This window comes from Rhinichthys klamathensis, unplaced genomic scaffold (assembly GCF_029890125.1).
Source record: "Rhinichthys klamathensis goyatoka isolate OS25496 unplaced genomic scaffold, OSU_Roscu_1.1 h1tg000085l_1, whole genome shotgun sequence".
Classification (NCBI taxonomy): Eukaryota; Metazoa; Chordata; class Actinopteri; order Cypriniformes; family Leuciscidae; genus Rhinichthys; species Rhinichthys klamathensis.
The window spans coordinates 972,501-1,000,000 of NW_026606626.1; the positions used below are offsets into that span (position 1 = coordinate 972,501).

The 27,500-nt window shown below is 38.1% G+C and overlaps 1 protein-coding gene across 1 annotated transcript in view; it reads left to right on the forward strand.

The window, feature by feature from the left end:
• The window catches only part of akt1 (v-akt murine thymoma viral oncogene homolog 1), a 65,798-nt gene that overhangs the window by 10,064 nt on the left and 28,234 nt on the right, over nucleotides 1-27,500 (forward strand). The window contains exon 3 of the mRNA XM_056251599.1: nucleotides 26,379-26,507. Coding sequence (XP_056107574.1) covers nucleotides 26,379-26,507 — 129 coding nt within the window. The remainder of the gene's footprint in view (nucleotides 1-26,378; nucleotides 26,508-27,500) is intronic.

Consider the following 27,500-nt stretch of genomic DNA (forward strand, 5'->3'; position numbering starts at 1 on the left):
AAAAATGGAATTAACAAATGCACCTGTTTAAACCCCTTAATTCTGATATTTTCAGATATTGCGTAGATATACAGTACCATTCAACAGAATAATTTTTTAAAAAAAAGGATATTAATACTTTTATTCAGCATAGATGCATTAAATTGATCTAGAAATAATGTCTGGGCTGACGTTCGAATTTCCCCCAGTTTTAGTCATATCACGATCATATCATGATATGGAGAAATCAAAAGCTAAATGTTCGTATATTCATTTGATGTTTATTTGATGTGTCTCTTTTGTCTTTTCAAATAAAGTAGGAAGTAAGTCTGATTCCTTAAATCTTGTGAATTCCTTAAATATTGTAAAACTTTAAGTGATCAAAACCTATTATTTACCTGTTTAAACCGCTTAATTCTGATATTTAGTTTTTGATTCCATGGTGAGATTTTCCGATATTGCGTAGATACCATACCATTCAACATGCATTAAATTGATCAAAAGTAACAGTAAAAGCCTTTTATAATGTTACATGTTTGTTTCAGTATGGATAACCCAAATGTATGTCAAGTTGAAATGTTTTATATAATAATTCATATTTTATGGATTGTGATATTGACCGTGTGTTTGCCATAACATGGCAAAACAAAACAAATATATAATGTTACAAAAGATTCAGGTTCAAATAAATGCTTTTCTTTTGAACTTTATATTCATTAAAGAATCCTGAAAAAGTGCATCACAGTTTCAATATTTGTTTTCAACACTGATAATAATCATAAATGTTTCTTGAGCATCAGATCATCATATTAGAGTGATTTCTGAAGGGTCATGTGACACTGAAGACTGGAGTAATGATGCTGAAAATTCAGCTTTGATCACAGGAATAAATGACATTTTGAAGTATATATATACTTTATATAATATATAAAGTATAACAGCTATTTTGAATTCTAAAAATATCTCAAATTTGTTTTACTGTATTTTTGATCAAATAAATGCAGCATTAGTGAGCACAAGAGACTTCTTTCAAAAACATTTGATAACTTTAATGTAAAGTATCGGTCTTTTGGAAATAATTTTCATTTATTTCCAGATTTAGTTTCATTCTGAAATCCTTTCATTCTGAAAACACACACACACACACACACACACACACACACACACACACACACACACACACACACACACACACACACACACACACACACACACACACACACACACACACACACACACACACACAAACACACACACACACACACACACACACACACACACACACACACACACACACACACACATTTATGTAGCTATTTAAATGAGGATTCTCCATAGACGTAATGGTTTCTATACTGTACAAACTGTATAACCTGTCCCCTTACACTAACCCGACACACACACACACACACACACACACACACACACACACACACACACACACACACACACACACACACACATTAACCCGATCCCTAAACCTAAACATACACACACACACACACACACACACACACATTAACCCGATCCCTAAACCTAAACATACACACACACACACACACACACACACACACACACACACACACATTAACCCGATCCCTAAACCTAAACCTAAACCTACACACACACACACACACACACACACACACAGACACACACACACACACACACACACGTTAACCCGACCCCTAAACCTACACATCACACACACACACACACACACACACACACACACACACACACACACACACGCACACACGTTAACCCGACCCCTAAACCTACACATCACACAAAACTTTCTGTGTTTTTACATTTTTAAAAAACCTTTAATTACTTTATTTTTATACCAGATTTACAAATGAGGACGTTCCTAAAGGAGGTTTTTGGAGATTTTGTCAGGTTTTGGTCACTTCTGGGTACAAATTTGTCCCCAAAATATAGTTAAGTAGACACACACACGTACACGCACACACACCTCTCTCTCTCTCTTCGTCTCTCCCTCCCGTCAGGAGTGTGTGTCCGGTCGGCTGTCAGTGCGCCAGCATCTGTGTTCAGTGAGATGTCACCGGGACTGTCCGCGTGTTTCGATCGGACAGCGTTCGTTCCCCTCGGCCAGAGCAAAAGGCTTCTGGTGAACGGGTGAAGATGTCACGTCACTGTCAGCTCACCTTTGCCACCGTCTGCCATCACACAGACGGGTTGTTTGGTGCGTTTGACCCGAGTCTCGATGCCCGCGGTCCAGAGACAACACACTCTCAGAGTTTAATACAACAGTGTGGAATCTGACAGCGTCCGTCCAGCTCGAGACGCTCGAGGAATGTGAGCGTTTGTCTGTAGATCTCATGAATAAGTGTTGTTCTTCCTCAGTATTTTTGTCTTGATTTCCAGTACAAATATCTAAACATTCTTAAATCATGATACATTTACTGGAGAAGCGAAATCTCAGAAGATAAGAAGTCTTGTTTGAAATTGATTTATGCTCAAAACAAGAACAAATAAATATCTGTCAGTGCGGTCAGACAAATCAACTTGTTTTCCCTTTGAATTAAGTTTATTTTTCTGAGCCCATTGGCAAATTTGTTCTTGGTTTAAAGTCCCCCTGTGGTGAAAATCCAGCTTATAATGTTGTTTATGTGTCTATGTGGTGTTTTTAATAAGACACACCGTGTGTAAGTTCATAAGTCGACAGCATTGCTGAGTATTTCCTCCTTAAAACTGCAGTGAACCAAAGACAGTCTCAAAAACACGGTTTGAAATCGCTGGTGTTTCTGACGTCACAAACGACCTTGTAACCAATCAGATCAACGTGTGATCGTCAACCAGTGGATCTCTGAGCTGAGCGAGTGAGTGGAGGCGGGGCTCATTTGCATATTCATAGAGCCGCGCATACTAAACGAGGCAAGGGTGTCGAGTTACATTCAAGATATTTTAAAGCTGCAGTCGGCAAGTCTGGCAGATTGAGTGGACTTAGGCAAAATTTTGAATGTTTACAACTCTCATGCCCCTCCCCCACTATCAACGGATACCCTCCCACCGAGTTCGTGCTCGTCAGTGTGTGTGCACCAGGTTATCTGTGACGCGCCCGTCTCATCAGCATCCATCAACACCGTGGAGTATTTGGAGGTATGCTGCCCTGGCTAATCTACCAATAGATTGCAATTGCTAACGTCATTTATACTCTAAATGAGCTTACTTGATTTGTTAGTGTTTTGAAAGCGAGATACATCCGCCATCACTCTTCGTTACTGCGCGAACTTCAGGCGTGTGCATGTGATTGTAACGTGCGCGAGGGGTGGCGTGTGCCCGATCTGTGATTGACAGTCAGATCTCACACCCCCCTGCGCTGATTGGACATGATGAACCGGGAGCTGTGGATTTTTGCAAAACAAATAACACGCTCCAGGTGGAGTTAGAAGCTCGGGTTTTTTTCTAAAACCACTTTATTTATGTTGTTCTGTCGGATTATAGTGTCGATTTCACTGAATATGATAAAAAAAAATGTTGCCGATGGCAGCTTTAAGCCATGAAGAAATTTTCTTCAAGGAATAAAAACATTTACAAATATGTAATTTTGATGATCAAAGATGAGTTTTAAGGGATAAAATGATTGACTACAGGGGGACTTTAAGCACAAACTTGAGGTAAGTGGTCGTTTATGGGCCCATCTGATCTGGCGAAACATATTCGGCAAGCGTTCCACTGCGTATCTGTGTTTGCGCTCTGGAGGCCGTCAAAGGTTTCTATTTACAATGTGTTTTTTCAGCGTTGAGCAATGTAGCCAATCACAGCCATATCTGTTGATTTCTTGAACTCAGTGGCCAATCAGAGGTGTTTAAAGGTGCATTGCGCTAGTCTCTGAGTTTTTGCAGAACTATGCCCCCTCTGGCGACAAGCGAAACTGCAACCAGAGGTGTGCACGCTCATGGACCACACGCACACGCACGAGCACGAGCTGTTCATAACCAAAGGAGCATCAGCCGCACAAATCTTTTGTTTAAAGTCATAATGTCTTCAGAGGTAATAAAGTTATAAATCTGCAAGTCATTTTAAATATATGAAAGGAAAGGCATTTGAGTAAATTACACACTTGCGTGTGAGGGGAAAACGGGGGTAGTAGAAAACTTCGGTTTTTGTTTCCATCTATCTCCATGTTGAACTGTTTTATGTGTTTACTGTATCCACTTATGATTGTATTATTATGGAAACACGTTCATGAACCGTTTTATCAAGAAAAATGCCAAAAGCCAACTGAGGATCCCGTTTGAGCCCTAGAGCAGACCGGAGATCTCTCCATTTGTTGAAAGCCTTCCCGATGTTGACTCTCGTCTTATTCCGACGCCTGTCTGACTCCAATTTGGCGGCACTAGACAAACGTTTTCTTTTCTTTGTCTTACGTGGAGTTTGCGTTGGGGTTCGGAATGAACTACGAGCCGGTCTCTTTGAATCCATCTTCTACTTTTGTCGAAAGTTGACTAAAGTTTTGTCGCTCGAGTTGTCTTTGCTGATACAGAGAATGGCGGCGCTGGCGAATACACAAACCTGCCAGTCATAGCCAGGTGAGCGTGAACGCGCATGACGTCACGCCCAGTCTCAAACTCCGTCCCGAATCCCTCTTATTTATTTCACTGTACAGGATTATAGAGGCAATCGCAGGGATCAGAGAAGGGCTCGTTCAGCCCATCAGGCAATTGTTTTAAGCATGTATGGGTTAGAAAAACGGTATTTTTAACATGAAATGTTGCGCAATGCACCTTTAAGTTAGTCAGAATCCACTCACCACTCAAAACGCCGGAGTATTTGTTGCATGCTTGCGAATCAGTAAATGCATCTTGATTTAAGAATCTTTAAATAATTGTACTGGAAAACAAGACCATTTTCTGCATGTTGCATAGAAATGCAAATGTTGTTCTAATCATAAAGCATTTTTAAATTAGCTCAACCAAACCCTTTGTGATTCTTTCAAGACCATTTTGATAAAACATGTCCACAGTTTAATTAACGTAAAATCTAAAGTTCACCCTACTTACCCTGTTATCATTTACTCGCCCCGTACACAAGAAGAGATGCTCTTTTCATGAAAAAGAAAACAGTGAGGAGCTTTCAAAAAGGACAAAGAAATTAACTATTGTTCAAATGAACTTTAATGCATAACATTCCTGATTGCTCAAAGCCTCAGTAGATCAGGTCTCTAGCGACACCAAGGTTATGGGTTTGATTCCCATGCAATGCATGAACTGATCAAATGATCAAAAAATATACTTTCAATGCAATGCAAGTCGCTTTGGATAAAAGCATCTGCCATTTGCATGTTATTAGAGAGAAGCAAACAGAGAAGACCATGTGAGAAGATGCATTTCTGTTGCATGTTGTTTGAGGACAATGACAGATTTCTGAAGCGTGGCGTTTTCATATCAGCGATGGTTCCTCTATGAATCCAGGTCATTGTGCACTTGTCTATAAATATAGTTTAACAGCAGCAGCCGAGGGATTTCTTTCATTTGTTTTAGTCTGTATTTAGTTCTCCAGTCACTGAAAAACTCCTCTTTTAACCTTAAACGGCATCGAGCTCACAATCCCTGCACCGGAGAAGGTCACATTCTAGATTCTCTGATCTGAGAACAACTTGTGCTTTTGTTGCCTTTAGCGAAACTTAATTAGCCTCTCGATTCTGTATCAATTAGTCATGTGTTGTTCATGTGTAGGAAACTGGCATTTCTTTGTTCCTCCTTTTCTTTGTACCAGCATAAAATCTAAATGGACTTTGGTAATTCAAGTTCCTGTTCCTATTGTGAATTCATCTAAAGAAATGCATGTTTGTCTTCATGATCTTTGACCAAAATGATTTTGATATGACAGATATCTTGCTTCCTTAGAATAATGTGCACTGTCCAAAGACCAAAAGCATGTATTAAGAAAGTAATAAATGTACATTTTAATTTCATAGTGTGTTTGTAAGTGCAAGTGAAACTGTCAGATGTGTTTTCAGACGTTCTGTAGGTCTGTTTTGTCTGTCAGAGCTCAGCAGTTTCAGCATCTGGAGTGGATTGACGTCATACACTCGTCTAATTCATTCCAACAAACGTAAAGAGGCTATGTTTTATAAAGCCAAAAATGCACTGTTTTTCTGCCAAGTGAGGACATCACGAAACATCAAAGCATGAGAACATCAAGGCCAAGAGCTCAGCGAAGGCCAGTAAAACTGAGGCCTGATTTACCAGTTAAACTCTCCATTATCTGAGCTGCGCAACTAGTGTGAAGAAACGGCCCCTTGTTAGACTAATGAAGGGAAATCAATTCGAATTTATTTACTGGATAAAGATTCTTTTTGAAATTCATGCAAAACTAGATAGCATTTTCATAGTAATGCAACCTGAGTGTTGCTATGTGGTTGCTAGGATAATGCATGAGTGTTGTGAGTGGTTGCCTGGGTGTTGCTATGTGGTTTACTAGGATTATGCATGAGTGCTGTGAGTGGTTGCCTTGGTGTTGCTATATGGTTGCTAGGATGATGCATCAGTGATGTGAGTGGTTGCCTTGGTGTTGCTATGTGATTGCTAGGAGGATGCTTGACTGTTGTGAGTGGTTGCCTGGGTGTTGCTATATGGTTGCTAGGATGATGCATCAGTGTTGTGAGTGGTTGCCTGGGTGTTGCTATATGGTTGCTAGGAGGATGCATGAGTGTTGTGAGTGGTTGCCTGGGTGTTGCTATGTGGTTGGTAGGAGGATGCTTGACTGTTGTGAGTGGTTGCCTCTTGCCTGGGTGTTGCTATATGGTTGCTAGGATGATGCATCAGTGTTGTGAGTGGTTGCCTTGGTGTTGCTATGTGATTGCTAGGAGGATGCTTGACTGTTGTGAGTGGTTGCCTGGGTGTTGCTATGTGGTTGGTAGGAGGATGCTTGACTGTTGTGAGTGGTTGCCTCTTGCCTGGGTGTTGCTATATGGTTGCTAGGATGATGCATCAGTGTTGTGAGTGGTTGCCTTGGTGTTGCTATTTGATTGCTAGGAGGATGCTTGACTGTTGTGAGTGGTTGCCTGGGTATTGCTATATGGTTGCTAGGAGGATCCATGAGTGTTGTGAGTGGTTGCCTGGGTGTTGCTACATGGTTGCTAGGATTATGCATGAGTGTTGTGAGTGGTTGCCTGGGTGTTGCTATGTGGTTGCTAGGAGGATGCGTGAGTGTTGTGAGTGGTTGCCTGGGTGTTGCTACATGGTTGCTAGGATTATGCATGAGTGTTGTGAGTGGTTGCCTGGGTGTTGCTATGTGGTTGGTTGGAGGATGCTTGACTGTTGTGAGTGGTTGCCTGGGTGTTGCTATATGGTTGCTAGGATGATGCATTAGTGTTGTGAGTGGTTGCCTGGGTGTTGCTATATGGTTTCTAGGATGATGCTAGAATGTTTTGAATGGTTACCAGAGTGTAGCTATGATGCTACAGTCTTTTGAGTGGTTGTCAGGGTGTTGCTATTTGATTGGTAGAATGTTAGAATGATGCTAGTGTGTAACCTTATGGTTTATAGCATACTCTAATGTTTTAAATGGTTGCTAGAGTGTTACTATGATGTTAGAGGGATTGCCAGGGTGTTGCTATGTGGCTTCTAGGATGATGCTAGAATGTTTTGAGTGGTTAGAGTGTTACTAATATGATGCTAGTGTGTTGTAAATGGTTGTCTTGTCACTGTGTTGCTATTTGATTGCTAGAGTGTTACTATGATTCTAGAGTGTTTTGAGTGGTTGCCAAAGTGTTGCTATTTTGGTTGCTAGAGTGTTAGTATGATGCTAGTGTGTTGCTGTGTGGTTTCTATGATGCTAGAATATTTTGAGTGGTTGCCAGGGTCATGCTATGATACTAGAGTGCAGTGAGTGGTTGCTTGTGTGTTGCTATGTTGTTGCTAGGATGATACTAGAGTGTTCTAAAAGGTTGCCTGGGTTTTTCTTTGTGATTGCCATGTAGCTATGATGCTAGAGTATTGTGAGTCGTTGTCAAGGTGAAGCTATTTGGTTGCTGGAGTGTTACTATGGTGCTAAATTGTGAGTGGTTGCCAGGCTGTTGCTAAGTGGTTTCTAGAATGATGCTAGAATGTTTTAAGAGGTTGTTGTTAGAGTATTACTATAATTCTAGAGTGTTCTGAGTGGTTGCCAAGGTGTTGCTTTGAAGCTAGAGTGTAACTATGATGCTAGAGTGCTCTGAGTGGTTTCCAGGGTGTTGCTATGAAGCTAGAGTGTTGTGAGTGGTTGTTATGTGGTTTCTAAGATGATGCTAGAGCATTTTGAGTGGTATCCAAGGTGTTTCTATAATGCTAGTGTTGTGAGTGGTTGTCAGGGTGTTGCTAAGGTTTTATTATTGGTATTTTGATCAGATTTTTTGCACATTGATAGGTGGTTTAAGTGGGATTTTTCCAGTTCATTTATGAAGCTAGAAACATTTATGATTATTATCAATGCTGCTGATAATATTTCGTGCTGCTTCATATTTCTTTGGAAACTGTGATATGTTGATTTATTTTGTAACATAAATGCCTTTAGTATAACTTTTGATCAGTTTAATGCATCCTTGCTGAAAAAAAGTATTAATTTCTTTTTCTTTTTTTAAACTAAAAAATCTTACTCCAAACTTTTGATGAGTAGCATACAGCTTTTCCCCCGGTGATTCAACATTAAATGAAAAAAATGTTTTAAGTAACCATGTAGTTATTTCTCATTTGGTTATTTTGTCTTTATTTTGCTCACCCACCATGAAAGCGAATACACTCGCCCCTGTCCATAGCCCATTACTGCTAGACTTGAAGTTATCATTACATGTAATCATTTAGCAGACCCTTTTATCCAAAGCGACTTACAATGAGGAGAGCAATAGAAGCAGTTAAACTAGCAATAGGACAACAATATAAGTGCTGTGACCCTTCCCAGTTTAATCTAACACAGTTTTTTTGTTTTAAATAGATATAGAATAGAATAAAAAACAAAGTGTTCGTATTAATGGATCAAGTGTTGCCGAAAAAGATGCGTCTTAAACCATTTCTTGAAATTGGGCTTGAGTTGAGTTGGGCAGAGTAGAACAGAGGTGAAGCTCTATGAAACATAAAAGATCATTTCTCATTAGACATTTGACGACCCAGTGCATTATCATCTCCTCTCCTCTGACTCTCTTCATCACTGTCCGAACATGACAGCTCAGGCGTGCCGTCTTCAGTGTCACATGATCCTTCAGAAATCACTCTAATATGATGATTTGATGCTAAAGAAACATTTATGATTATTATCAATGTTGAAAACAGTCGTGCTGCTTCATATTTCTGTGGAAACTGTGATTTCTTTTTTGTAACATAAATGCCTTTACTATAACTTTTAATCAGTTTTCATGCATCCTTGCTGAAAAAAAGTATATATTTTTTTTAAACTAAAACAATCTTACAGACTTCAAACTTTTGATGAGTAGCATACATTAAGTTATATAGTTTAATTTTTTTCCTTTTTTTTATTTAAATTTTTTTTTTTTATTTAACATGAAATTTGTTTTTTTTTAAAGTAACAATGTAGTTATTTCTCATTTGATTATTTAATTTTTTATTTTGCTCGCCCACCATGAAAGCAAACACACTAATTCCTGTCCGTACCCCATTACTGCAATACACGAAATACTCATAAAACATAAAAGATAATTCCTCATTAGATGTTTGACGCCCCTGTGCTGAGCTTTCCCAGTGCGGCACGCCTCTCCTCTCCTCTGACTCTCTCCATCACTGTCGGATCGTGACAGCTGAGGCACATCAGCGCCGGGTCTCTGGCTGGACGAGCGTCGGATCACGGTTCCCCGGTTCCCTGGTGGATCTCACTCTCTCTCTGTCTGGAGGCCAGCAGGTCCCGGTGCTGCGGGTGATGGCAGACAGGCTCCTGCTAAATGTGCTGGAGAGATGTAAATTACCAGAGTGCAGCTGTCAGCGTGTGTGTGTGTGTGTGTGTGTGTGTGTGTGCGCCAGCAGGGTCTGCTTCTGTCTGCGTATCTGCCCGCTGTGTGCTTACTTTTCTGTGCCGAAACCTCCTGCTCTGCAATTGTGCTGCTCGTCCGGCCCATTTTTCTCTCTGCCTTCCTCTTCTTCTGTTCATTCTCTCCACTTTCTTTCCCCTCTTTCACGCGTCTGCTGCTGGCGTTCCCCGTGTTTCTGATCGCTGTGGTCTCGCCCGCCTCTGTCATCCATCATAAGCATATCTTCAGCTGTTAGAGTCGCTGTTGTTTCAGAATGTGTTTGTCAAGTGGGTGAGAGTGCTGTTGCTTTATATTTAGATAATATGAGTAAAGATATACGAGTGAACTTGCACAACAGTCTACACACTTGTACAAAGGTTATTTGATTGAAGTGTCACAGATTCATTTTACTGTTACATCTTAGATTTTTAGAACCTTCGATTTTTAGAACTTTAGATTTTTTGAACCTTAGATTTTTAGAACTTTTGATTTTTAGAACTTTTGATTTTTAGAACTTTTGATTCCTAGAACCTTCGATTTTAGAACCTTCGATTTTTAGCATCTTAGTTTTAGAATCTTAGATATTTAGAACATTCGATTGTTAGGACATTAGATTTTTAGAATCTTAGATTTTAGAATCTTAGATTTTTAGAACATTAGATTTTTAGAACATTAGATTTTTAGAACCTTAGATTTTTAGAACATTAGATTTTTAGAACCTTAGATTTTTAGCATCTTAGATGTTAGAATCTTAGATTTTTAGAACTACAGATCATCCTTATCTAGTTATTTAGTCTAATAAACCTGGCTTCACGTCATTTCCAGGAGTGCTTGAGTTTATATCAGTCATATCTGGTCTCATACAAGAGACCAGGCAGCATTTCCAAGGAATATAGTCACTAGTTTGAGAGGTTAGTGACATCAAAGTAACTCAGACAGTCTCTTCCTCTCTAATTGAGCAATTCTTGACCAGAATAAGCTGAAAAGTGAAAAATGACCCTGAGAAGATCTGATGTGCGTGTGTAATTTTCCATGCACATATTGGGATTTATAGAAAATAAATTTGGCATAAATATGTGTGCACTGGTTTACGGGTCCGTATCTCATATTTTCCTACAGTCTTGTATGTATGTATATGTATAGACTACCGTTAAACATACTTACTGTAGTATCACATGGATGTGAATATGCATATGGAAGTTATGCAGATTAGCGATGTGGCCGAAAGGAAAACAGTCTACGGAGCCCCTAAAGGGACATGATGATGGAAAAAAAAAATATTTCAATGCTTTTGCGTTCTCTTGCAATTATATAGTTGTGTAATTATATTACTGACCACACCTTTTACAAGATAAGATATTTGTCAATGACGCTCAGGATCTGCTGCACACAAGATCCTCCGTAGAATGCCTTATTCATTTTCCGTGCCTTTCCGAATTCGGATTTAGGCTTCAGGCACATCTCTAAGATCATGTTATGCATAGTAAAATAAGCTCTGTAAATGGTTATTTCGGGGTGGGGATGCATATGTACGCACGTCTTCCACAGACTAGGATTTCTAAAGGCAATTTTGTACAGGTTTTTACCATGCATATGGTTTTATAAATCTGAAAACATTTGTGCTTATGGAAAATCTGCCTTTTGTGCATACGCACACTTTTAGGAGGAAATATACACAACGATTTATATACGAGACTCCAGATGTTATGCTGAAAAGCTTGCAAGATTTTAAGTATTGCTATGCTGCAATTTCATTTGCTGAAAATGACCTTTAAACATGGTTCAGTCTCATTTGACAGCATAATCACAACTTACTTTGACAACAGACTTCTTACATTAGAATATTTGCATGCTCAAACCATTAATCTTCCGGCTTCTTTCACGCAGAACATCAAAACCAAACTTTTCTGGTAATGTGGACAGGGTTTGAAATTCACACATGACACCGGCCTGCTTAGTTAGGCTTTAAAAGACGCTTAATATATACAGTCAAACCAACATGTATTCCGACACCTTCAACATTTCTCACATTATCACAGTTTATTCACTACAGTTTAGAAAATGGTAATAAAATATGAGCAGAACTCATATTTGACTGGTTTTGTCCGTCCTTCTGTTAGACTCTCACACATGAATTATGTTGAATATCTGTCAGCTGTTAAATTTAACTACACAATTAGATAATACCAGTTTAGCTCAACCAGTGACCAAGCAATGCTTCATGTTGTTCAGTGTGTGTGTGTAAAAAGAGCATTAGCAATTACAGAAAACACACTTCAGCAAAACATGATCAGGTGAAATTGTCTGTATAATTTTTGGTCCCAAATCTTTCAAACTTTTACTGGTAGTCACTGTAAGAAGAATTATTGGGTATAATATGTCACAGTTTACTTTTATTTTGCTCTCCTCACTTACATATATGAACTATAGTGTCACTAGTAAAAAAGAAATCATAAATTATATCTGGTGTCTGAATGATTTTTGGCTTGACTGTATTTACTAATGTTACAGAATTGACTGCACTGACACTATCAAATGAGAACAAAACTGAAACTCAATGTTGTCTGTGTGTCACTTGTCACAAAAGCTGATGTTTTCACAGTCCTTCATAGCGCCGGACACAATCTCACAACAATAACGTCATTCTGTCGGAACTCATGCGAGCATCTGTACGGGTCGCTGGAATTTTTCGCTCCTGTTTGTTTGTTTTCTTTGCACTATCCCAGTAAACTAATCCATGGAGCGCTTGTTTACCGGAACGAAAAGGGGGGGAAAGAATCTACAACACAAAAAGCAGCGGAGGGGGAAAAACTTCCCACAGTGTCTCTATGGTAATCAGCAGGTGCCTGTGGCCGGCGAGAAGAAGTGAAGCCTTTCTTACGAGCGTGAGAAAGAGTGTCCGACCCCTCTCCTCCTCCCCCCCCGCGCCTCCGTTCACCCCTTTTCTCTTGTACGGTGGCAAAACCCACCCCAGCGGCAACAGTGGTGGCTGCCAAACGCTCCCTCTGATCCAGCTGCAATGAAAAACGGGACCAACAAAAGACGGGAAGAAAAGGAGAAAGGCAGAAGAAGATGGAGAAGCTGCGGAAGAGTTTAAGCTCCTGGTTGGCAGTGCCAGGATGCTCGGGCAGAAATAAACTTTATTTATCTGGAGGGGGAATATTTGCCTCCCAGATTTGATTTAAAGGGGCGTTTGTTACTAATGTAAAGGCAAATTCATATTCTACTCATATAAAAATGCAGTTTATGCCAAATTCTTAAATGTGAAGACAATAGAGAGCAGCAGTGACCTGGTTGCAGAAGTATTTTCCCCTTTTAGTGATTTTTTTATTTTTATTTTAGTGGTTTTCAATTTTAGAGTGTTTTTTTCATACTTCATACTATCAATGCACATTAAATCCTTCACTAGATATGCAAAGAAAAGATAATTATGAAATATTTAATGTTTTATTAGGCCTGTCTAGCCCAAAGTTAACTTATACGGGAAACATTTTGACACCTATGGTGGGTGAATTGAGAAAATATATGCATAAATAATATATAGAAATTTAAATAAATATGCACATATATATGCAGAATGTTATATGTATGTATATTTTGTGTGTGTGTGTATATATATATGTATGTATGTGTGTGTTTGTATGCATGTGTGTGTATATGTATGCAATGCATGTATGTATTTGTGTGTGTGTGTATATATATATATATATGCATTTGTGTATGTGTGTATGAATATATATATATATATATATATATATATGCACACACACACACACACACACACACACACACACACACACACACACACACACACACACACACACACACACACACACACACACACACACACACATTGCCTGGCTGGCCACTTATACATTGCAATTGTTTTTTAAATGTTGATATACAAAATCAGTTGTAAATATTTCATAGCAGATGAAAAGATGCCTATAGGTTTTACATATCTGCTGTAGAGCATGTTTTCACTGTCGGTGGCCTTTTAGCCCTGAGAGCCGGTTAGGGACGACCCGCTGCTGGACCTCTGGCTCATTGATATGCAGAGAACGGGCTCGTCCGGCACAGCTGCAGGATACCCGCTCACAGGGGCTCCAGGGGGAGAGGGGGAGGCCCAGGAAAAACCAACAAAAGAGCCCCCCCATTCCCGGTTTTCAGAGATTTAATTCCCTAAATCCTGAAGCTCTCCTCCTCTCCTTCCTTAAACGCCTCCTTTCTCCTCTCACTCACAGCCTGTCACCCGCGTTTCCCATCCTCTCGCTCGTCCTGAGCCATGAATGCAGTGGCAGTGGGAAGTGTCAGGAAGTCTCAGAAAGTCTCGGGACGTGTTAGGAAGTGTCAGAGAGTCTCAGGAAGTGTTGGGGAGTGTCAGGAAGTCTCAGAAAGTCTCGGGACGTGTTAGGAAGTGTCAGGGAGTCTCGGGAAGTGGCAAGGAGTGTTGGGAAGTGTCAGGAAGTCTCAGGAAGTGTTGGAGAGTGGCAGGAAGTCTCAGGAAGTGTCAGGAAGTCTCAGGAAATGTCAGAGAGCAGCAGGAAGTGGAAGGGAGTGTCAGGAAGTGGAAGGGAGTGTCAGGAAGTCTCAGGAAGTGTCAGGAAGTCTCGGGAAGTGTCGGAGAGTGGCAGGAAGTCTCAGAAAGTGGCAGGAAGTGGCAGGAAGTCTCAGAAAGTGGCAGGAAGTCTCAGGAAGTGTCAGGAAGTGTTGGGGAGTGTCAGGAAGTCTCAGAAAGTCTCGGGACGTGTTAGGAAGTGTCAGGGAGTCTCGGGAAGTGGCAAGGAGTGTTGGGAAGTGTCAGGAAGTCTCAGGAAGTGTTGGAGAGTGGCAGGAAGTCTCAGGAAGTGTCAGGAAGTCTCAGGAAATGTCAGAGAGCAGCAGGAAGTCTCAGGAAGTGGAAGGGAGTGTCAGGAAGTGGAAGGGAGTGTCAGGAAGTCTCAGGAAGTGTCAGGAAGTCTCGGGAAGTGTCGGAGAGTGGCAGGAAGTCTCAGAAAGTGGCAGGAAGTGGCAGGAAGTCTCAGAAAGTGGCAGGAAGTCTCAGGAAGTGTCAGAGAGTAGCAGGAAGTCTCTGGAAGTGGCAGGGAGTCTCAGGAAGTGGCAGGAAGTCTCGGGACGTGTTGGAGAGTGGCAGGGAGTCTCAGGAAGTGTCAGGAAGTCTCGGGAAGTGTCGGAGAGTGGCAGGAAGTCTCAGAAAGTGGCAGGAAGTGGCAGGAAGTCTCAGAAAGTGTCAGGAAGTCTCAGGAAGTGTCAGAGAGTAGCAGGAAGTCTCAGGAAGTGGCAGGGAGTCTCAGGAAGTGGCAGGAAGTCTCGGGACGTGTTGGAGAGTGGCAGGGAGTCTCAGGAAGTGGCAGGAAGTCTCAGGAAGTGGCAGAGAGTGGCAGGAAGTCTCAGGAAGTGGCAGGGAGTCTCAGGAAGTGTCAGGAAGTCTCGGGACGTGTTGGAGAGTGGCAGGAAGTCTCAGAAAGTGGCAGGAAGTCTCAGGAAGTGTCAGAGGGTAGCAGGAAGTCTCAGGAAGTGTCAGGAAGTCTCGGGACGTGTTGGAGAGTGGCAGGGAGTCTCAGGAAGTGTCAGGAAGTCTCAGGAAGTGTCAGAGAGTAGCAGGCAGTCTCAGGAAGTGGCAGGGAGTCTCAGGAAGTGGCAGGAAGTCTCGGGACGTGTTGGAGAGTGGCAGGGAGTCTCAGGAAGTGTCAGAGAGTAGCAGGCAGTCTCAGGAAGTGGCAGGGAGTCTCAGGAAGTGTCAGGAAGTCTCGGGACGTGTTGGAGAGTGGCAGGGAGTCTCAGGAAGTGTCAGGAAGTCTCAGGAAGTGTCAGAGAGTAGCAGGCAGTCTCAGGAAGTGGCAGGGAGTCTCAGTAAGTGTCAGGAAGTCTCGGGACGTGTTGGAGAGTGGCAGGGAGTCTCAGGAAGTGTCAGGAAGTCTCAGGAAGTGTCAGAGAGTAGCAGGCAGTCTCAGGAAGTGGCAGGGAGTCTCAGGAAGTGGCAGGAAGTCTCGGGACGTGTTGGAGAGTGGCAGGGAGTCTCAGGAAGTGGCAGGGAGTCTCAGGAAGTGGCAGGAAGTCTCAGGAAGTGGCAGGGAGTCTCAGGAAGTTGTAGGGAGTCTCAGGAAGTGGCAGGATCTCTTCCCACTTGATGCAGATGCAGCACCGGCGGTCTCACACACTTTCTTTTTATTTGACATTTCGCTTTTTTTTCTTCCTCTTGTGTTTCTTCCACCCTTTCACGCTGTTGCTTTAATTTACTCTGTTTTTATGGTCTTTCTGATCTTTTCTGTTCATTTGTAGTAGAATACTGCAGAATAATAAATATTTAATCTTTAATTTGATATATATATATATATGTGTGTGTGTGTGTGTGTATGTATATATATATATATAATAGTAGTGTATATATATACTATATACTGTATATATATAGAATATTAATATATTATATACACTGAACAAAATTATAAACGCTGCACTTTTGTTTTTGCCCCCATTTTTCATGAGCTGAACTCAAAGATCTGAACTCAAAGACTTTTCTATGTACACAAAATACCTATTTCTCTCAAATATTGTTCACAAATCTGTCTAAATCTGTGTTAGTGAGCACTTCTCCTTTGCTGACATAATCCACCCACCTCACAGGTGTGGCATATCAAGATGCTGATTAGACAGCAGGATTATTGCACAGGTGTGCCTTAGGCTGGCCACAATAAAAGGTCACTCTATTTGATGTATTTATAAATATTTATTTATTTAATATATATATATATATTTAAATATTTAATTATATATATTTATAATTATTTATATATACAATATATTATATGTTATGAATAATACTGTAAATATAATAATAATAATAATAATAATAAATTTTATTTGTAAAAGCACTTTACATTTTAAGAAAAAACCTCAAAGTGCTACAGGTCTGATTCTAAGAACAATATCTAGACATTTTTAAAATCCATAGGATCTGCTAAAAAGTAATGTCTTTAGTCTCTTTTTATATATATATTGTTGTAATGTCTGTCTGTGTTCCCCCTGTCTTTGTGCTTTTGGTTCAGTCCTGTTCAGTTTTCCCGCTCCTCGTTTGTGTTCATGTATACCACGCCCCCTTGTTATGTTGTTTAGCTTGTTTGGCCTTGTATTTAAGCCCTGTGTTTCAGTCCAGTCTTTGTGAGTTCTTGTTGTTGTAACCTTGATGTTGGTGGTTCTGTTCCTGAGTCTTGTGCCCTAGCCTGAGTCTTTATGTAGTTTGAGTTTATTGAATAAAGTGTGCTGCAATTGGATCCTGCTTCCTCCTTGCTTCCACCTCATCATAACATATATATATATATATATATAATATAAATTGTAAAAAAACAAGTATATATTATATGATCTATTAATATATATATACATATATACAGTATATATATATAATGTAATAATTTTATATATATAAATTGTATATGCATTATATTTATATTATATATCAATTATTAATATGAATTGTGTGTAAATATAAAATTACATATAAAATATGATTATAAATTATAGAACAAGTACATATTGTATTATGTATTTATATATATAATTATGCATATATGTATTATATTTATGTTATGTTCATTCTTAATATTAATTATCTATATACACTACCGTTCAAAAGTTTGGGGTCAGTGAGAATTTTATTTTTATTTTTTGGAGGAAAGAAATCAATACTTTTATTTATCAAGGAATAATTAATTTGATCGAAAGTGACAGTAAAGACATTTATAATGTTACAAAAGTCTTTTGAACTTCCTATTCATCAAAGAATCATAAAAAAAAAAAACTGTACAACTGACAGACCAACAACTGTTTCAACATTGATAATAATAATAAATGTTTCTTGAGCATCAAATCCTCATATTATACTGATTTGTGAAGGATCATTTGACACTGAAGACACTGGCACTGGTGATGCTGAAAATTCAGCTTTGATCACAGGAATAAATTACACTTTACTATATATTCACACAGAAAACAGCTGATTTACACTGGAATAATATTTAATACTATAACTGATTTTTGTTGTATTTTTTATCAAATAAGCGCAGCCATGGTTAGCAGAAGAGAATTCTTTTAAAAGTATTTAAAATCGTACCGACCCCAAACTTTTGAACGGTAGTGTATATATATATATATATACTTATATATATAATGTAATGTAAATTATAAAAACAAGTACACACACATATATATAATTATTAATGTTAATGTTTGTATGTAATACGTATATGGAAATCTGTCTTTCTGTCTCGTATGTTCACAGATAATGTGAGTATGTTTGGCAAACAATGGTCTGTTTCTCCAGAGTCTAATTTGTTTAGATGTTCTCTGTTACCAGAAACACACACACACGTCTGTAGTAACATTAGTCTGATACAGGTGATGTGTGTGACAACACAAATAAATGCAAAACTACATTAACAGCTGTATCATTGTTCCTGGTTTACGTCTGCATCACAGTTCTGAGCCGAAAACAAGAGCAGCGTGTCAGAAAAGTAGAAGTGTTGAGTGTGAGAAAGAGGAAGGAACGCAGAGACAGGAAAAGGTTAGATGAGAAAATGGCACATGTACAGAGGAAGGTGAAAGAGATGAGGAGACGGTCAGACGGATGTGGTGGTCGTGTTCGGTGTCACATGACAGTGTGTGTGTGTGTGTGTGTCCGTGATAGAATATGGAACACTGGATGTTGAACACCACAATGCTTTTATAGCGGTTCTCATATATATACAGTGGTCCTTGAAAGTTTGTGAACCCTTTGAAGAATCTGTGAAAATGTGAATAATTTTAACAAAATAAAAGGGATCATACAAAATGCATGTTATTTTTTTTTTAAGTACTAAGATATTTTACATAAAAGATGTTTACATATAGTCCACGAGACAAAAAAATTGCTGAATTTATAAAAATTACCCTGTTTACAAGTTTACATACCCTTGATTCTTAATACTGTGTGTCGTTCCCTGTATGATCCATGACTGTTTTTTTGTTGTGTGATGGTTGTTCTTGAGTCGCTTGTTTGTCCTGATCAGTTAAACTGCACAATGTTCCTCAGAAAAATCCTCCAGGTCCCAAAAAGTCTTCAGTTTTCCCGCATCTTTTGCATATTTGAACCCTTTCCAGCAGCGATTGTATGATTTTGAGATCCATCTTTTCACACTGAGCACCATTGAGGGACTCGAACACAACTATTTTTTAATTTGAAGATCAAGGTAATTTGTACTTAATTTGTCTTCCGGGAAACATGTAAGTATCTTCTGTTGCTTTCAAAAGGCAATCCTAAATTATTATTTTTTAAATATTTAAACAAAATCTTCATCCTGTTCAAAAGTTTTCACCCCCGGCTCTAAATGCATGGTTTTCCCTTCTGGAGCATCAGTGAATGTTTCAACCTTTTTTTTAACAGTTGTCTTTGAGTCCCTCAAAGGTCCTCAGTGTGAAAAGATGGATCTCAAGTGTATTATTTATGAAATGATACTCTAAATAAGAAACTAAAACTGTCAGTGGCGGTAAATGTCTAAATGAGTAAGTCATTGAATCATTCATTCATTCAAACGGTTGATTCATTCAGGAATGAAGTAAACGGCTCTCTTTATGAATGAATCATTGAATCATTGGTTCACCTGATTGATTCACTCAAATTGAGGATTCATTCAGAAACAAAACACCGCTGTGTGTTGCTCTGGCTTCATAGGTAATATTTTCCTTGGCAAAATTGAGAAATTAACAAAACAATATTGTGTCTAATTTATACAAAAATATGAACTCCTTATTTATTGAAATGTTGTATATAATCAATATCACATTTGAACTCGTGCTATTCAGGATAAAAACAGCACTCGTGTGATACTGCTTAACTATATCATATGATATAAATATGAGACGAAAACTCATACAGGGTATTTTCCCCCATATATCTTGAAGTTTAGTGCCATTATAACTGCATTCTATACGCTTCATCATGCAGAGAGATGTTGCCTTGATTCATGTTCATCACAAATCAACTGTATGAAATGATGATCGACGTAAGTCTGGGGCGGGTGCGTTAAATCATTTAATTTGCCATTACTAATTTTAGTAAATAATATTTAGTACTTAATATACATTTTCCATAGCTAATTAATTAAATGAACATGTTAAATCGACAGCCCTAGTCTTAATGTCTAGAATTATTGAACTGAACTTATTTTTATATAATTAAAACATGGATTTTCTGTAATCGATATGCATTGTGGAAACCGCTGTACACTTTTAGATATTAGTTATATTGAGCTGCAAGGATAAACTGTTTGACCAAAATACAGGAACTTGTTAAACTAAAACATTGTGTAAGATCAAACTTCTCTTTAGTGTTCAGTTCTGGTGAAGAAGTGTTACAGCCAGAGGTGTAAATCATCACGTGTGCGTCTGTCTTTTGCACACTATCAAAGGCCTTTTTTTTTAGAGGTGTAACGATACACTCATGTCACGATTCGACACATATCACGATACTGAACTCACGATACGATATTATTGCGATACTCAGAGACATATGGTAAAAGGTTAACAAAAAATGTACTGTTGATTAAAATGCTAAATTTGATATTACATTGTGTGTGTAAATGAATAGACTTGGACTTGGTGCTGAAACCCAAAGCACAGGACAATAGAGACACCAGAATAACAATATTCATGATTCTGAAGCTGAAAATACAGAATTATTGTAGACGAATACGCTTGCACTCTTTCACTGACTAGATATATTTAAAATAAACCACTTTTTACTGGTAACATCAGACATTTGGCATTATCAGATATTCCCCCAGTGCATTATTATACATTATATTCAACATTATATATAGTAGTTTAATGTAGTATTGACACTAAAACTCTAAAAACTTGAATTTTTTCTCACACAGTCATTTTTACTTTGGGTGAACGATACACAATATATATATTGTCACTATCCACGATACATATTGTTGCAGTTTTGTATTGTGACACGATATATTGTTACACCCCGACCGTTTCTGCATGGATTCGGTGTGCATGTGATCCTCAGCATGTTTTGCCCGTCATCAAATGGGCGGCAGAGAATGACCCGCGTGCGTCAGAGATTCTGGCATGAAAACTGTGTGTCCCTGTGGTGGATTAATCTCACACCCTACACAATTACAACTTTGGCATCATAACTGCAAACACATCTGTCAGTGCCCGTCAGACCTGCGTTGTGAAGCAGCTTCACCTTTAAACAAGAGTCGTCTGTCCGTCTGAGACACTTCCACATTAGCAAACCTGCTGCGATTAGATGCGTCGTTCACGAATAAATGATGAAACTTAATCAGTTTGTTTTGTGTGTTTCTTTAAAAGGTCCCGATGTCACGCTGATGAACGTGTGTCGTGATATACAGTGTCCTGCGTGGTGGACATACTGTCCCAGGACTCACTTGGCTTAGAGACAGACAGACAGACGGGTAGACAGGCGTCCGGCCAGATCTGGTCTGGGTTTCTTTTGAATGGATGTGGTTGGGAAAGAGGAACGTCTGATCTTAGTCTGGTGCTTTCGAGATCACACAAACCAGATACAAGAATCTGTACTCGTAAATTATATCATTACCTTAAAGGGATAGTTCGGCCAAAAATGATATTTAACACATGCATTACTCACCCTCAAGCCGTTCGAGATGCATATGTCAATCTTGTTTCAGACAAACACATTTTCAGTTATTTTAGAAAATGTCTTAGACCCTTCAGTGGATATAATGTGAAGCAATGGGGTCCACCTCCTTCAAGTCCCAAAATGTGCATACATCCTTCACAAAAGTAATCCATCCGGCTCCAGGGGGATAAACGAAGGCCTTCTGAGGGTAGAGTGCGGTTTTGTCGTAAAAATATACATATTTAAAACTTTATAAATGAAAATATCTGACTTCCGGCAACGATCGACGCGCGTTCACGGGTGATGGAAGTGTTTTGTTTTGCTCTGCTCTCTGGCTGCGCTGGCGCATTCGTTCTACGTCACGACGGTTCCTACCCTACGTCCTACCTCGTACGCTGACTTCCATCACCCGTGAACGCGCGTCGATCGTTGCCGGAAGTCAGATATTTTCATTTATAAAGTTTTAAATATTGATTTAAAGATTGACAAATGCATCTCGAACGGCTTGAGGGTGAGTAATGCATGGGTTAAATATCATTTTTGGCCGAACTATCCCTTTAAAGTCCCCCTGTAGTCAATCATTTTATCCCTTAAAACTCATCTTTGATCACTAAAATTACATATTTAAAAATATTTTCCTTGAAAAGAATGTATTCATGCCTTAAAATATCTTGAATGTAACTCGACACCCTTGCCTCATTTAGTATGCGTGGTTCTATGAATATGCAAATGAGCCCCGCCTCCACTCACTCACTCAGCTCAGAGATCCACTGGTTGACGATCACACGTTGATCTGATTGGTTACAAGGTCGTTTGTGACGTCAGAAACACCAGCGATTTCAAACCGTGTTTTTGAGACTGTCTTTGGTTCACTGCAGTTTTAAGGAGGAAATACTCAGCAATGCTGTCGACTTATGAACTTACACATGGTTTGTCTTAAAGCAGATTAAAAACACCACATAGACACATAAACAACATTAAAAACTTGATTTTCAACACAGGGGGACTTTAATTATATGTATTTTATGATATTTATACACTACTATTCATAGGTTTGGAGTAAGATTTAGTTGTAAGTGTCTTCGGCTCACCAAGGCTGCATTTGTTTAATAAAAAAATGAACTATTATTATAATTTAAAATTATAGGAGATATGAAAAATTGCTTTTTTTGCTTATAATTGGTCTCTTTTTATATTCGGTGTGTCAGACCGAGTCGAACAATACCCAATTTTGTCAGCCATTTTGGACATTGACCATTTTGAATTGTCGTAAAATGCTCTATTTTACAAATGCATTGGCGTAGTAGCGTTACAAAACTCAGTGTATGTGATAGTACTCAAAAGGTATTGTGGTCAAAAACTATAATAAAATCTCAAAAACACTTATAGCTTTTGATTAGTTTAGCCTATTGTCTTGAAAGATTCCTTTGATCAAGCCGTCGAGAACACTGATTCCAATTATGCCATAGTTTTCCTGTGGACTATTTTGACACACTTTTTCAAACCCTTGGTCTGATTTTCACCAAATTTGGCTCGGATCATCTTCAGACTATGCTGGCATAAAGTTATGGATTTTATGTCGATGAAAAAAACTCTTTTCGTTTGCCGCATCAACGAGTTTGATGGCATGATGCCAAGCTGCGTCTGAGACTGTATCTCTGCAAGGCTTTGGCATATTGACACCAAAATTGGTGCGTGTCATTGCCAACCAACACTGAGCACACCACGCAAATTTGGTGTCAGCGCCACCTTTTGGTCAAAAGTAATAAGCAATTATGTCTCATCGAAAGTGATTTTATTTATGGGTTAGACCATTATTTTATTTTTAGATTGATTTGAGATAGAAAATGTATAACATTAGAAATGTCTTTACTGTCACTTTCAATCAATTTAATGTGTCCTTGCTGAAGAAAAGAAAATGGTACTGAGCCCAAACTTAGTGTACATTAGTGTATATTTACATTTACTCATTTTCCAAATTCTTTTATCACTTTTGAAAAAGAGGAATACAGTGAGTGATTCATCAAACACCAGACGAAGTACTTCCTATAGGAAGTGTGTTTTTGATTGGCAAAACCTCTTAGCCTGCAGAATCCGTTTGAGCGAGATGCCGTCACATCTTGCCACGATGAAAAATGGCAACAGCCGTAATAACATATTGGGCATCTGGTGTGAACGAGAGTCTTAAGTACACAGGGCTCAAGGACAGATGTTCCCGCGCCTTTGGGCTTCGCTCTTCCTCCTCCCCAGTTGTTGTGAATCAGGTGGACTCATTTGTAATGCTTTAGGTTTATTGAAGTGCTGAAGCTCCGCAGAGATGTGGAGCTGCTCTAGTTTCAACTACTGGATGCATTATGCGGTTTGGTAGTTTATCTTTTGTTGCTAGACTGTTTTAGAGTGTCTTATTTGACCAGGGATTCACAAACTTTTTTCTCTGCTGAACCCTAAAATATGTACTCGCTTGTTCATGGATCTCTCATGGAGGCTAATGGTCACGTGACATGCACATAAACAAATATTTAATCTTTTTAGTTAGTGATTTTGATTGCTTTTTTTGGATCATTTTGTTTATGATTTCATTAATATTTACTAAATGACAATCTTTTTTTTGGGGGGGGGGGGGGGGGAGGGGGGGGTATTTATTTATTTAAAGGCTACATTATGATATTAATCATTTTAGTAACTTGTATTTTTGTGATTTATTCGTTTTAGTGTTGCTTTTATTTGAAAATTATTTATTTATTACACTATAAAAAATGCTGGGTTGTTTCAACCCAAATTTGGGTCAAATATGGACAAACCCAAATGTTGGGTTAAAAATGTAATAAAAAAATTTACAGTTGAAAGTGAAAGTTGGGTTAAAATTTAAAATTAAATTTTTAACCCAACATTTGGGTTTGTCCATATTTGACCCAAATTTGGGTTGAAACAACCCTGCATTTTTTAGAGTGTACAAAATTAGTGTTGCATTTTGACTGGTATTACATTTTTTTGATTGAAATAATTTGTTATTTAACAAATACATTGTTTATTTCAGTTTTATATTATATTAATACTTTTCAGTGTCGGATTTTTTCCATTTTTATTTATTATAATTGTACATTTATGTAATTTTTAGTAGGTGTCTAATTGAATTCCTTTTATTTGAAATTATTTATTTCAATAACGGGACAAGTTGAAATAGTTTGAGCATCATAAAATGCTTATTCTTCTACTAAAGATGTGATATGAAGTTTCCGTGAAGTTCTCATGTTTTGTGAGTTTGAATGATGAATGCATGGACCCTTCGCTGCTCCTCTGGCCTGTCACAGTTGAAATGAGCCAGAAAGCGTCTGAATATCAGCGAGACAGACGTTTGCCGTGACACATCCACACTTTAGTGACGGAGGAAATGGGCCAATTAAGGACAGCTTGCTCAGACCCTGCATGGGGTTAATATTCCACTCCCGTAATTAAAAATAAATTACACTTTTCCTGGATAACTATTCAAACTGTCTCTGTGTTTTTGACGTGCCACAGACTCCACGGCTGCGTGTCTCTCGGTTTTGTTTTTTCATTTCCAATTCCGCAACATCTGGTGCAGTGATTTCTGCACGTTCCTCAGCACAAATTGATTCTGGATGCAGAAAACGGCAGCAGTTTTTGTGTGCGCGTTCTCTTAGGAAACTGAGGTGTTTTGTGTCACGCTGTTGTTTTAAGTTCAAACCGGGTTTTAAATCTAAATTTAGATGCATGCTTTCACTATGCCTTTAAAATAGGCTTAGCGTTGCGTTCAGTAAATTATCTTAACCCAACATTTTATATGTTTTTTTATCTGATTTTATATCTGATACATCAGGCTTTATGGCTGACTTTATAGTGAGAATATGGAGGTCAATTTTATTCTGAGGCTCAAATTGAGCAATAATGTTATTTGGTGCAGATGCTGATATATATAACTCGAAAAATTTGAATATGGTGCAAAAGTTCATTTATTTCAGTAATTCAACTTAAAAGGTGAAACTAATATATTATATAGACTCATTACATGCAAAGTGAGATATTTCAAGCCTTTATTTGTTATAATTTTGATGATTTGATGCTTACAGATATGAAAACTCTTTCACAATATTCTAATTTTGAATTTGGGGTTTTCATAAGCCATAATCATCACAATTATGACAAATAAAGGCTTGAAATATCTCACTTTGCATGTAATGAGTCTATATAATATATTAGTTTCACCTTTTAAGTTGAATTACTGAACTTTTGCACGATATTTTTCGAGTTTCACCTGTATATGGTCGGCTCGCAATATCTGCAAATAATATGATTTTTAAAAGCTTAGTTTTATGATCAATGGCACGCTCTTAAAACATATAATGCAATGCAATGATGATTGAGAGATGATCATATTTGACACTCATTAATGATGTCTGGATATTTATGTAACCTGCTTCAGTCCAGTTGAAATATTACTAACAATATCAAAGTTATTCTCTTACTTTTACTTGATAAAAATCTCATTTGACAGCAGAAAGACACCGAAGCACGAGCTGAAGGACGTTTGTACAATTACTCTAAAAGACTTTTACTTTCTATAAAAGTCTAAACTGTCGACCAGACGACAGATGGACTGGAGGAGATTGAGTTTTGACATCATGTTGATCATTTATTAATTCATGTGTCAAATCTGATACAATATATGGGGTTAATATGACCTCAGTTGTTTAGGCATTGGCCGTATATTATGCATTGCTGAGTATTTATTATTATGCTTTCTGTTGTCTTCTGTGTCTTCAGGAGAGTATATAAAGACGTGGAGGCCGCGGTATTTCTTGCTGAAGAATGACGGTACGTTTACGGGTTATAAGGAGCGACCGCAGGACGCCGATCAGCTGGAGACGCCGTTGAACAACTTCTCAGTGGCTCGTGAGTCTCTCATCCTCACCGTCACTTATACTGCAGTCTTTAAGAGAGCCTGAGATGCTGATGGATGTGCAGATGTGTGTGTGTGTGTGTGTGTGTGTGTGTGGAAACGGACTAGTTATTTCTATTTCTATATTGCTATGTGAACAACAACAATAAATAGGGGTAATGGGACTATTTTATGATATGCACTATGTAGTATTCTACCATTGTCGCATTACGTGCTTTCTTGAATGCAGTGTTTTTTTAAGTAAATGCAGTTATTTTGCTTTTTTTTTAAACAAAATTGTGTGTAAAAAAGTCTTAATTTTTGACAGACCAGACAGAGATGATAAAAAAAAGTATAATTTCAGGTTCATTTGCAACATTATACATAGTTTTTTGCATCTTCTTAGTGTTTATTTTTTTACAATCAGTAGCACATTTTTAACTTTATACTAAACTTTTGTGTAAAAAAGTACATTTTTAAATAAAATTTGAATTAAAATGGTACTTAATATAATTTCAACATTATAAGTAATTTTCTGCACCTTCTAAGTATTTATTTTTGTAATACATTTTTTTTTGGACAAAGAAAATTTGTATTTAAAAAAGTTACATTTTAACAGACAAAACAAAGATGTTTAAAATAGTATTTAATATAATTTTTTGGTTAATTTGCAACACAAGTAATTTTTTGCACCTTCTAATTATTTATTTTTGTTAAAGTTTCACAGACAAAACAGAAATGTTTAAAATAGCACTTAATATAATTTCAGGTTTATTTGCAATATTATAAGTACTTTTTTTAATTCTCCTATGTATGTTTTTTTGTAAAAATAGATTGACATCTTTTTTTAAACAATTTTTTAACAAAATTTTGTGTAAAAAAAAGTCTTATCTGTTTTGTCTGTCAAAAAATAAGAGTTTTTTTACACAACATTTTGTTTAAAAATTGTTTAAAAAAAAGATTTGTCAATCGATTTTTACAAAAAAAACATACTAAGAATGGGGTAA